This window comes from Cyprinodon variegatus, unplaced genomic scaffold (genome assembly GCF_000732505.1).
Source record: "Cyprinodon variegatus isolate N-32 unplaced genomic scaffold, C_variegatus-1.0 Scaffold801, whole genome shotgun sequence".
NCBI classification, from domain to species: Eukaryota; Metazoa; Chordata; class Actinopteri; order Cyprinodontiformes; family Cyprinodontidae; genus Cyprinodon; species Cyprinodon variegatus.
The window spans coordinates 44352-56799 of record NW_015151254.1 but is presented as its reverse complement, the minus strand read 5'-3'; the positions used below and the strand labels follow the sequence as shown (position 1 = coordinate 56799).

The following is a 12448-nucleotide window of genomic DNA, read 5'->3' as shown; positions in this document are numbered from 1 at the left end:
ATATTCTAATTTTATGACCAGCACCTGTAACTGCAGACCAGTTCCAGAGGTGGGCTCGGCTCGGTTTTTCCCTGGCTCGGTTCTCTGATAACAAGAGCGCATGAGCAGAACGCGTCATCTCCGTCTGGCTGCACATCGCGATTCACACTCCATTCCAGTAGTTGGCAGTAATGCCCCTCCGGAAGTTGCTTGCCAACCAAAACAAAATAGAAGAAGAACAACTATAAACATCCACGAAAGGTTGCCGTCTTTGCCTGACCCTCCGCAAACACTGAAGTACAGCAATAATAATCAAGCATAACTATCTGAATGTGACGGGCGCCGCCATTTTCATTTGCTTGATTCGCTCCTTCTTCGTCTTCTTCTTCTTGTGTTTTATGGCGGTTGGCAAACAACTTTTGGTGCATTACCGCCACCAACTGCTTGAATTCCTCCTTCAATACTGGCAGTAATACCGCAGATCGTCACTAGGAGTCGAGGAACCGAGATAGCGTGATGTGTAAACGGTCGTCAAAACCGAGCTCGGCCTGGTTAACTGATCCGAGCTGGGACCGGTCTCGGCATGGATTGGTTTTTCAAGGGTAGTGTAAATGGGGTAATAGTTTCTGGGAGGTGAAGGGGGACAGGAAGGAGGGCAAAGAGGACTAGAGAGGCTTTATCAAAGAGCCGTGAAAAACAGGATGATTCTTGAAGTTATCTGGCAGCTTGAGGCAAACTACAGAGTGACTGAGCACTTCCTGGAAGAGAGTTTGCAATTACAAGCCTTAAGGTTAATGCCAGGAGTTGATTAAAAAAAAACCTTTTGTGCAGGTGAGCACTGGGGAGCAGGAATCTTTTTGAGTGAAACCCTTCGATGGTGGTAGTCCAGTAACAAAATGCAAGCTACAACAAAACTACAGATGTTTAGGGATAGCAATGGTTAAGGAAGACCACTGAGAGGCTGGTGACTAGCTTTGTTGTGGGCACATACTGGACAGGCTAGAAAAATTTGCCATGTGGGCTCAGTGAATGAGGCAGGACCTAATGGGAGTAGGGACCTAAACCTGCACTGGAAAAAAGCCAACTTGTATTTTTTGGCCTAAAATAAAAATTGTAGTTGGTTAAACTTGAATATATTAATTATTGTTACTTGAGGCAATAAAATCTGTTAGCACAACAAATCAAGCCAGTTATATACTCTAAAACACTTTGGTGATCTGTTAATACTTAAATCTTTAAGTTGGAGTTCAATACAAGGGACAAGAGTTCTGCAAACTCATATTTCTTTGTCGTGGAATGTGAGAAAGCCAACTTTCCAAGTTGGCTCTTCACTTGGCCTCATTGTTGCTGTGCTGCCTCGAGCTGGAGTCCATACAGGTAAGTAACCCTTAATTAAATTACAATGAAGCTCTACAATGATACGAAAATGTAATTCTAAGTTGTGTTTTGCAGTATTGTACGTCATTTAATGAAGAAGACAGACAATTTTTTTTAACATTTAAAGTCTTAGGGAAGCGGCTGTTCCCACGGTTGCGGTTCAGAATTCTCCTGAGTGGTGCCCGACTTTACACGAGTGAATAAAATGAATGTTATTGGTCGTTTACAAGGGGGCGGGATTGGTGTGGCGGAAAGTTCGTAAGCCAGTTTGGTTGTGGTCGGTGTCTTGGAAGCCTCTTGTTAAACAGTTAGCAACTTAGTGCTAGTACAGTAGGTTCCCAATAGGAAATTACACAGTAGCACTTAGCAACGACACTGTCAAGGAACGCTATGGACAGCGGAAACATGCAAGAGGAGGAGAGTTTTGTGTCAGAGGTCATGGATGGGCCTCCTCCGTCATACATTTTTTATTTAGAGGAGGAAATTGGGGATGAAGTTGTTGTGGAAGAGGACGCCAGGGCGGCAGAAGCTTGAGAGAGTTGAGTAAACTCAAAAGCAAAACTTGAAATATTAAGTTTAATTGCCCAACTAAAAAGTTTATCGAAGTTTGTTGCCTTGAAATTTTGAGTTCATTCAACTTTTTTTTTTTTTTTTTTTTGCAGTGTGGTTTGGAGGTCCAGTGCCAGAAAGCAATGTGTTATAATATTGCAAACAGAAGTACTGAAAGCAGGGTCAGGAAAGGTGCCACTGGTGATTCTGTTTTAAAGCCTTGAAATGTTCTCAATTTAAAGACTTGATCATTATTTCCTTTTTTTATATGAAATTATGCTAGCTAAATTCTCAGCAACAGCAACTCACAACAAGTAACACAAGTTGGGATAAAGTGAATACCTCTGTTTGTTTTATCTTCCCTGAGCATCAGCCCTTTCTTGATGAAGTGTCACTTACTAAAGGGAGCCAGACCCTGACAAGTGAATGACAAATGCTGATAGCAAACCACAAGCACTGGAAGACCCTGAAAGACAGCTCCTGCAGAACTGTCAGGGCAGAACTAAATATGGATCTGTTTGGATAACAGGAGCCTTAACTGTGTGGGAACCAGAACCTAAGGACTGTGAAATGATAAGAGTCAAAAAGAGTTCAAAACATACACTGATGCATTAGGTGCGTAGAAGAATGTGTATGGGGTAAGATGGATGCCAATAAAAAGGTGTGCATGGTGTCTCTATTTTTAAATGAAAGTCTATTTCTAAATGTTTGTACCTTTTTATCAGCTCATAGAAGCATGTGACATCAGATCCTCATTTGTGAGAATACAAGTTTTGAAGTTATGAATAAAATTTACAGTTACAACAATACAGTCAGAATTTATACATTTATGAGAAACACTTTTTACGCGCAAATATCTCACATTCGTAAGAATCAAAAATTTATGAGCAGGAAACACTCATTTACAAATACAAAGCAAGAATCCACATAGAGGAATCACAAATTAACCAGTAGAAATCACAAATTAATGTGTACAAATAACAAGATTAGGATTTCGAATCTCAAATTTATGAGTGAGAATCAGATTTAAGAGCAAAAATCACGAATGTACAAAAGCAAATCACAAATTCATATGAAGAATTACAAATTTACGAGTAGAAATCACAAATGTATGAGTACGAGTGACACATTTCCATATGCAAACCACAAATTTAAAAAATAAAAATATAAAAATATAGATTTGTGATTTTTATTAATTATTTTTTGAATTTATGATTTGTACTTCTATTGTTGCAAAGTTGCAGCTTTTCATAACTTTTTAACTTGTATTCTCACAAATGAGGATCTGATATTGCATTTTTAGGGAGCTGACAACAAGGAACAAACAAAACACCTACATTTGTGCATATTGTTGACGTTAAATTTTGAAATTCAGGCATCAGCGCATACGCCTTTATAGATGGTTATCTCACGCCAAACTCAAGTTACTGCTTAAGTGTAATTCAACAAATGTTTATAATTATTGCTGAGTGTCGAATATTAAACTGCTCAAACTGACTAAATTATTATTACGGAGTGCGCCAATAGTTGTTCTGGAGGAGTTAGGAGAAGACCCCCACCTCACTCCCCCATGAACATCCAGGGGAAGGACATAGAAACTCTGGAGAGTTTCAAATACCTGGATGTTCAGCTCAATAATAAACTGGACTGGACTCATAACACCAACGTCCTTTATAAGAAGGGCCAGAGCTGCCTCCACCTCCTGAGGAGGCTGAGGTCCTTGCTGTTAGCAGACCCCTGCTTAAAACCTATGATTCTGTGGTGGCATCAGCTCTCCTCTACGCTGTTATCTGCTGGGCACCTGGCAGCGCAGAGTGGGACAGAAAGAGACTGAACAAACTGGTGAAAAAGGCTGTTCTGTTCTAGGCTTTACTCTGGACTCGGTGGAGGAAGTGGCTGAGAGGATGGTGGTGTCCAAGCTTACATCCATCATGGACAACACCTTCCACCCTCTGCACCAGACTGTAGAGGAGCTGAGCAGCTCATTTAGTGAAAGACTCTTACACCCTGTGTGTAAAAATGAGCGCTACTGCAGATCATTCATCCCTGCTGCCATCAGACTTTACAATGTGGCACTATGACTGCAATAATTTGTGCAAAACTAATATACAATTACTATTTAATAGCCTGTGCAATAATCCTGTTAAATAAGAAACTTCAGTTGTTATAGTTATCTCACTACCTCACTGTTGTTCCTTACCTGGTGGCACTTTAATGTACAACACCAAATGCAAGTCACTTTATATCTATGCCCAATTCTTTTTTTCTCGATCAACCGTTATATTTGGTTGCAATATATACCCCATGCAACTTTTCCTCTTTTTAGCACCTTATTGTGATCTTAATGTGACGATATGCAGAAAAGTTAATGGGGTATAATGCATTTTCAAGGAACTGCATCTATGTTGCATCCTCCTCAGAGATTTACAACAAGCACAGACACCCAGGAGTTTTTTTTTTAATCCAGTCTGATGTAAAAGAACTAAAATCTTAGTGCCTCCTACTTTTCTTTTGCTTAAATATAACAATACACCAGAGTGCAAGTCAAAGAGTTGTTTGTTAAAAGAAAAAAAAAAGCACTATGGACATACAGAATTAGCATATTTTTCTAATTGACAAGCTATTCTTGCAAAGCAGAAGAATCTCCATCTCCTGTGTGAACAGTGGATGGGTCAGAGCGCTTTTCCTGTACGGGATGCAGCCAGAGCGTCAGGTGGAATTACAGAAGGGTCTCGGTCTCAGCAGACTCTACCTCAGTGGGATTCCCTCCTCCCTTCCTCCAGCCAGACGCTCTGATGTTTATTGCCTTTGCAAGCATTTTTAAATCATCCATCCATCCATTTTCCATCATGCTTATCCCACAAGGGGGCATCTTTAAACCACACACCCATAATTTATTTCACATAATGCTCCACATTTTTCACCAGATGGAAGAAATCCCAAAACTGACATGAGACCTTAGACAGACTGAGAAACTGTCATTTGGTCTAAAGTACAAGTGGAAAATTGTGGGTCAGGCTGATTAAGAAGCAAACTGACAAATCTACCAACCCCTTCACAGCCTCTTCTAATCTCCAAAGGTCTGATACATCCTTAGCCCCCCTCAGGACTCATCTTTCAGCGTGGGTGTTTTAGAAAGAACCAGCCTGCCAACAATGCATGAGAACATGACGGTTTCTAAATGCCAGACCAGCCCGACCACTTACCGCCTCCGAGTCTTCAAAGCCATGAAGGTAGAGGTTATCGTACATGGAGGACTAAGATTCCAGGAAGCGGATCTCTAGTGCAGAAGACCTTATCCAGAGAGGATGGACGAGAAGGCAAGAGGACCCAAAAAGCACACCGACAGCCTCTTTCTCCACATGAAGGTAGAAAGCGTTGAGCCCACACCACAACAGAGCGGCAACATACAAAAAGAAAACGAGGAGCTCTTCTCTTTCTTGATATTAAACTGAACTTTAAAACCTACAGCTGGAATAAGTATCCATTCCCATCCTAAGGCAGACTAGCTATTCCCAGACCTGCCGTTTCACCTGCATTCAGAGCTCTGATAGCTCCAGCCAATTGCTTCCTTCTGCACTGGCTGATGGCAGCACCGGGATGCTGCCCTACCATTGGCTGACAGGGACTCCAGTCAGCATGGCCAGGCTGTGAGTAAGGGGAAGAGAGAGAGAGAGGGAGAGAGAGAGAGGGAGGGAGGGGTCTTTGAAGCCTGAGAGCATCATTAAGCAACAAGATGTGTGGGTGTGTATGTGTGTGAGGTAATCTCCTAAAATAGACAACCATTTGCAAAGACTGACATTTAATTTGCACATGCAGAGGTGAACAGGCTGAGCGATGATACTTTAAACAGGAGGCAGGACTGATGATATCGACACTGACGGTGTGTTACAGGAACTACTCACATCCTTACAGCTGCGTGGACACAATAGGACCATTAAAGCGATCTATTACCATTTGTAACAGTTATTGATTGTGTAGCATATAATAAACAGGCCTACTGTACACGTTTAGAGTGAACAGATTGACACTTAATACCTACAGTCAAACAGAGTGGGAAAGAAGGTGAAAGCAGAACATCTGGATCATGTTCGAGGTTTAATTCAATTCAATTCAGTTTATTTCTATAGCGCAAATTCACAACACGTGTCAATCTCAAGGCACTTTACAGTTCAACAGATCAAACATTAAAATTGATTCAGTTTTCTATCTAAGGAAAACCAGTTGATTGCATCGACTCATTGACTCGAATGCATCCCTCACACTAAGCATGTTTGCAGCGACAGTGGAGAGGAAAAACTCCCTTTGAACAGGAAGAAACCTCCAGCAGAACCAGGCTCAGTGTGAGCGGCCATCTGCCGAGGCCGAACGGGGCTCAAGGAGACAGAAGCAGAAATACAAAAGGCAGCTGTAACTAGCCATATTTTAACTACAATTTAAACTAAATTTCTTTATGATCAGAATTGCTAAGTTTAGAATTCAACAAACTTTTAAACTGATTATATTTTAAAGGCATTTTTGCATAAAATAAGAGTCCACCCTGAGATTTGGAACTACTTCCAGTCAGAATATAATAAATGTTTCTCTAGTGTCGGTACTCTTTCTCTATAAAAATATTGATCGTGAACAAAATAATTCCACACATTTATATTCAGTTCTTGACTCTACCATCGATAGATAGGAATCTTTTAAAATGATGTCTCCCAAGAACATTAAGAGGAACGCTTATTGTTTCACTACTAAAACCAAGCAAATTGAACAATGGATGCGAAAACTTCAGAACAACTGATTTTAGTCAGTTTTCTACATGAAACAGCTTTACTGTCACTGGCGAAATGCGTTAGTTGGTTTTTTTCATTTAAGTAATCTTACAAATCAGTTTTTACACACTGATAATGCCATTACATCACTTGGCATCTAATGCAGCTCACTACTACAACTGGATCACTCAAAGCTACTCTTTATAAATACACTTTCTCTGCTGCGGGGAGAGATTTTTACTGCAAGGACAAAGCAGGGAGCTGAGATGGACATACCCGATGCCGATTGGTCAAGGAGTTGTAATGTGGGCGGGTGTTCATCATGCCTTGATTTAATGAAAATGTTCCTAATAAGAAGCACTTGCTGAAATCAAAGGCTAAATATTTCTGTGATTTGCTCATTTTTTTTCAGGAAAAAAGACATCAGTTAAAAGCATCTCTAAGTAGTATAGCTTTCTACACATATTTCACTTAGTGGTGTTTGTTGTGCGAAATTGATTTCCAATCTGTGGGTTGTTGGTTCAAGACCCACCTCATACTTTTAAAAGTTGCGATAAAACACAAGCATTTTGGCTAATGTGACTAATTTGTATTGGTTGCCATAGCTTTAGATTAGATTTGAGGTCAGGAAGTTCGGTCTGGCATTGCTCAATAGTAGCGGGAGTATGCTCGCACAATATCTGGCGGGCCAATCAAATTGTCAGGGCGGGCTTTATACGATGATGGACAGATGATCAACAGGAACGTAATCAACCACGTGACCAAAGCGCGCTTGGGTGACAACAACAATGGCTGCCGCTGGAGAGATGAGGTGTGTAGATTCTGCTATTAGGTCTGTTCTAGAAGACATCGACAGCAAATTAATTTTAAAAGAGGAACAGAAACGCGATCAAGGCATTTGTTGAAAAAAAAAAGATGTTTTTGGCGTCCTTCCTATGGGATTCGGCAAAAGTTTAATTTATCAGCTGGCTGCCTTGGTCGCTTAACATATGTCACGCACTCCGTTGCTCCTATTGGCTGTAGGTCTATCCAATTGAGTGCAGAGGCATTTTTTTTTCCTGGTTCATTCGAAACACGCCCCATAATCACAGCTCTATGGAGCAGTATCAGATATTCTGACTAGAATTGAGTCGGACTACGTCAGGCTAGAGTTTAACCAAAAGACAGGTTGAAAACATAACTTCCAACCCAATTAAAACCAAAAACTGTGGAAAAACTATTATGTTTAATTAAAAATGACAAACACCTTTCATTTTCTCATTATTGCACAAAGACTTTCGCTGTCTGCTTGAGCTTATTTCACTAAAATGGCAGAAAACAGTGTACCTTAAATTATTTTTCACTTCTAAGGCATTTTACACAAAAAAATTGTAAAGATTTAATTATACAGACCAAATACTAACAATTTCAAATTAACTTATATGGGAAAAAAAAGCAATATTGCAAAAAATCACAGGTTATATTACTAACTGTAGTTCTGCACTTCACCAGTAGGTGGTGACATGTTCACATGAGGCCTCATGAACTGTGGGGATCGTTGAAGCAATTTGGCCAAACGGTTCAATGCCTCATGAGGCTTCATCTCACCATCACTAGTTGAGGACCCAAATGCAGAGACGGAAGGAGGCAGAGATCAGTTTTGCAGATTTAATTATGATCCAAAGGAAACAGAAGCAAAACTTCACAAACAAAAAAAACTGAAAACCAAAATCCAGGATGCATCAGGGAAAACACATGAGGAACTAAGAAACAATGAGGAATCAGCAAACAGTAACTGAGGAGGAGGAGTATAAATGGGAGACTGAACAAAGACCAGGCTAATTGGCAGATTGGGAGCAGGTGTGGAGAGAAGACTCAAGTAGGGAGCTAGGAGGAGACTGGCACAAGAGGGCAACAGAGGGCTACTCAAAAAATAAAAGGCTGCATAAATATAACACAAAATGAAATAAACAAGAGAACACAATATAACATAAATCAAATTGGAACTGAAAAATTAAAAAGAAACTCAAACAGAAGTCCACAAGGGAAGAACAGTAACAGTTTGATGTTCTTAAGTATTATGTCTTTGGTAAAACATTATTAAATGAATAAAGACTCAGCATTCACACATAAAGGGAGTGCAGACAATGACACCCCTTATCACCGTAATGGTTTATTATGGCTACTGGACCATTAACAATTGCCATGAGCACTAATTGAGTTACTACGGTAACAAAACACAACCCTCTCTGGCATATTGGGCTGCAATGAAAAAACTGAATTACAGGCCTTCTTTACAAGCTGTTATATGTTTTGTTAATCTTTTTCTGTGTTTTCTTTTTAAATGCAGTCCCAGGGGAAACACACAAACCTAAAGAAAGTTTAAAAAAACAAAATAAAAAAAAACATTAGGCCCTATTTGTTAGATCCATGTTATTACATATATAAAAGTAGAGTAACAGCACCCTCTTGTGGTATCTTGTTTTAAAGAAACTAAACAAAAAGGCAAAATTAAGAAACCTTTACAGTTTACACTCTACCTTTCTTAGAAAACAATTAGCTCTACATTACATGGCTAAGTTTTAGAACTACATTCAACAACATACATTCATTAATCCCCTGCAAAAATTTCATATTAACCACAAAGTGGTTTTAAACTGTAATCCAAAGCATACATTTTCAATAAACTAAGGTTATACCTCTCCCACAATCTAAATGTTGCTTTGATGCAAGTAGTCATCATTTATTGGTAATGAATGAGTATAACTAACAGTAAAAGTGCCCCTCAGCATGATCTTCTAACACTATGCTTCTAAGCTTGTATAGCATTCTTAGGTTTGAAAACCTCACACTGATGCCACCAACCATGTCTAAACTAAAGCTATTAAAGCTAAACAGCCACATAGATCTCATTTGACCATAAACCTTTTCTAGAGAAGGTATGACTTTTTCCATGGGGGCTTAAAAATTATATATCTATATTGTAAAACAGGCTTCTTTCTCTCTTAATAAACTCTACCTGCATATCAATGAAAAAAACTCTTCTAGGTGGACAGTAGTGCTGGGATTCCAGCAGTTCTCACTTTATCCAAGCTTTTCCACAATTAGACTTTTCTTATGGAAAAAATGCAATAAAAATACCCTATATCCAGCAAGGAAATACGTCACATTTGCAGGAAGACAGGTAAGAGTAAAGATGCATCAAATATGCAGAACACAGATTCCATCTTCTAGCTTAAATATGCTATTGTGCAAAAAAATATGAATCAAAAGTAAACAAAAGGTGATCTGAATTCAGAGCAAACTGCAGATGTTAATGTCAAGTTTTGGTATTCTGTCCAACTACAAATTTGACTTCTTTAAGGTTGGAATAAATATTTTCAAATGCCAAACCTCTTTTAATGTGCAGCACTGTTTCAGGAATCCGTTTTCTTTAGGCCTAATTTCACAGATGATCATTTATGAATTTTCTTCTTTATCTTTCTTTTAAAATTACAAATTGACGAGTACAAATCAAAATTTCACAAGTTTAAATCACAAATTATGGAGTGCAATTCCCTAACATGACTAAAATTTGTATGTAACAAAATTACTCTAGTAGTAAAAAATGTATCAGTAAAAAAAAATTTGAAATGTATGAACACGAATAAGATCACTTCATATACAAATAACAAATCAAACACAAGTTTACAAACGCAAGAAACTAATATACTAGTAGGAATCAGAAATGTATGAATACAAATAAAAAATCTGCATGTACACAAATAGAAATCACAGATTTAGGAATACAAATCAGTTGAGTTGAAATTGAGTAAGACTAACAAATTTATGAATCACAATGGATTTATGAATTTTGGCATTTAGTTAATTATATTTAGTTACTTTCACACAATTGTATGATTTTAGCAGGGTAGGACATAAAACAATTGTGTTAAAGTAATTAGGGATGCACAATATAATCGGCCCCCTATCGGTATCGGCCTGTATCGGCCTTAAAACTGAATATCGGACATCGGCCACCCCACCGATATTTTAACCCGATATTTGATCAGCTTCTGAGTTTCTAAAGTCTAAAAAAAAAAAAATACTACTTCCTCTTCTTCCTCAAAAACTTCTCTTTTACAGACTTAAAAACTTCTAAAGACGAGGGAAAAAATATTGATACATTAAAATATCATAATATCTTCCTATGCTGATATATTGCCATTTAAAAACACCATATCAATCTCTTTTACTAATGAAATATTGCTATATGTCATCGTTATGCTACGAAATCCCCAGAAAATTCACGAAATGTTGCCATATTTTTATATGTTGATATATTGATGCGGTATCGATCTATTTTACTAACAAAATCTCACAAGAATTTGCAAAATATCACGAGAGTTTGTAACAGAACGATGAAATTTCACAAGATTTTGAAAGTAAAATAGATCGATACCGCGTTTTTAAAAATCAATTTGATATCAGCATATGAAAATATATTTGAGTATATTATTTTTCAAAGTGTCAGAAATGGATAACAAAACTGCTATTTTCAATGACTACTTATTTTTGTCCAGCTTTAACATCGGTATCGATATCGGTTATCGGCTATGAGTTTTAAAATATCGGCATATCGGATATCGGCCAAAATCCCAATATCGTGCATCCCTAAAAGTAATTAAATATGATTAAGTAAATGCCAAAAGCAGTGGCATTATTTTTGTCCATGTAGAAACCAAAAAGTCTAGAAATATCAATTCAGGACATACCAAAGGAAAATTATAACAACTTTTATGCAACGCCTAAACATTTCTATTCCTTTTCCTCTTCTTTTAAGGAAGAGGAAAGACTTAATGGTCTTTATTTGGGGGCAGAGGGATTGATTTACTCAGGAAGAGCTCACAGATTGCTGGGTACATGCAGGCATTTGTATCATCAGTGCTTCCTACAATTCTCAAGCTGCTACAGAGTTTAGCTGGTTGGCCTAAATAGTCAGGGATAAGCAGTGTGAAGTCCACTTCTTATCATTTTCTAGACAGTAAACAGAACAAAACTAGGTCAAAATCAAGATTCAGTTGTGATACTGGACACATCTTAACAAGGGGGGAAAATAAATGAGCTCTGCTCTATAAACTTAAATGTAAGTCGCTTCCAAAGCTGATAAATGAATACTGAAAAGTCAAAGACAAGCAAAAGGTTCTCTGTGCTATTTCGGAGCAGCGGCTTGAGATTACTCCATGGTGAACATCTGCTGCTGTGTCCTCTTTTTAAGTAGACTAGAGACTGGCCCAGAAACTGATCCGACATCTGCACACCAGCTACTCACAGAAGCATCTGTCTGTGTCAGCAGGGCAAGCAGAGGAACACTACAGTCCATAGATAGAGGAAAAAGACTACCTGGTCTGTGTATTGTCCTGCATTTTGAAAAATCAGAGCATAAAATTCTCTTTATTTTACTTTGAGCTTTTTTTCTAGCTTTAAATTCTGTTTATTTGCAGCCCTTTAAGACAATATACATTTAATTCTGATTATTCTGCATTCTAATATGAATCAACTACTTTCAAACAATTTAGCTTTTTGTTTCTATGCATGCATGCATATGCACATTGTCAGGGATTTCCTCCTGGGTCTGGTATATTGGTTCCTAGACCTGGGAGAATAGTGTATGCATGAGGAGTGTAAGAATATGATAGATGTCTGCCGCTGTCCGTGTCTCTTTAGAGTGCTGGTATATATCTATGTAGGTTAGGGGTGGAACGGTTCACAAAATCCACAGTTCGGTTCGATTCACGGTTTCATGGTCACGGTTTTCGGTTCGG

General features: G+C 38.4%; 1 protein-coding gene across 3 annotated transcripts in view; it reads right to left on the bottom strand.

Moving 5' to 3' along the window:
• Positions 1 to 12448, bottom strand: part of cacnb4 (calcium channel, voltage-dependent, beta 4 subunit) — a 61542-nt gene that overhangs the window by 37992 nt on the left and 11102 nt on the right. The window contains exon 1 of one of the 3 annotated variants that reach the window (XM_015396515.1): positions 5112 to 5469. The exons of the other annotated variants lie outside the window; for them this stretch is intronic. Coding sequence (XP_015252001.1) covers positions 5112 to 5156 — 45 coding nt within the window. The 5' untranslated portion in view covers positions 5157 to 5469. Of the gene's footprint in view, positions 1 to 5111; positions 5470 to 12448 lie in introns of those variants that run through there. 3 annotated transcript variants of the gene reach the window in all.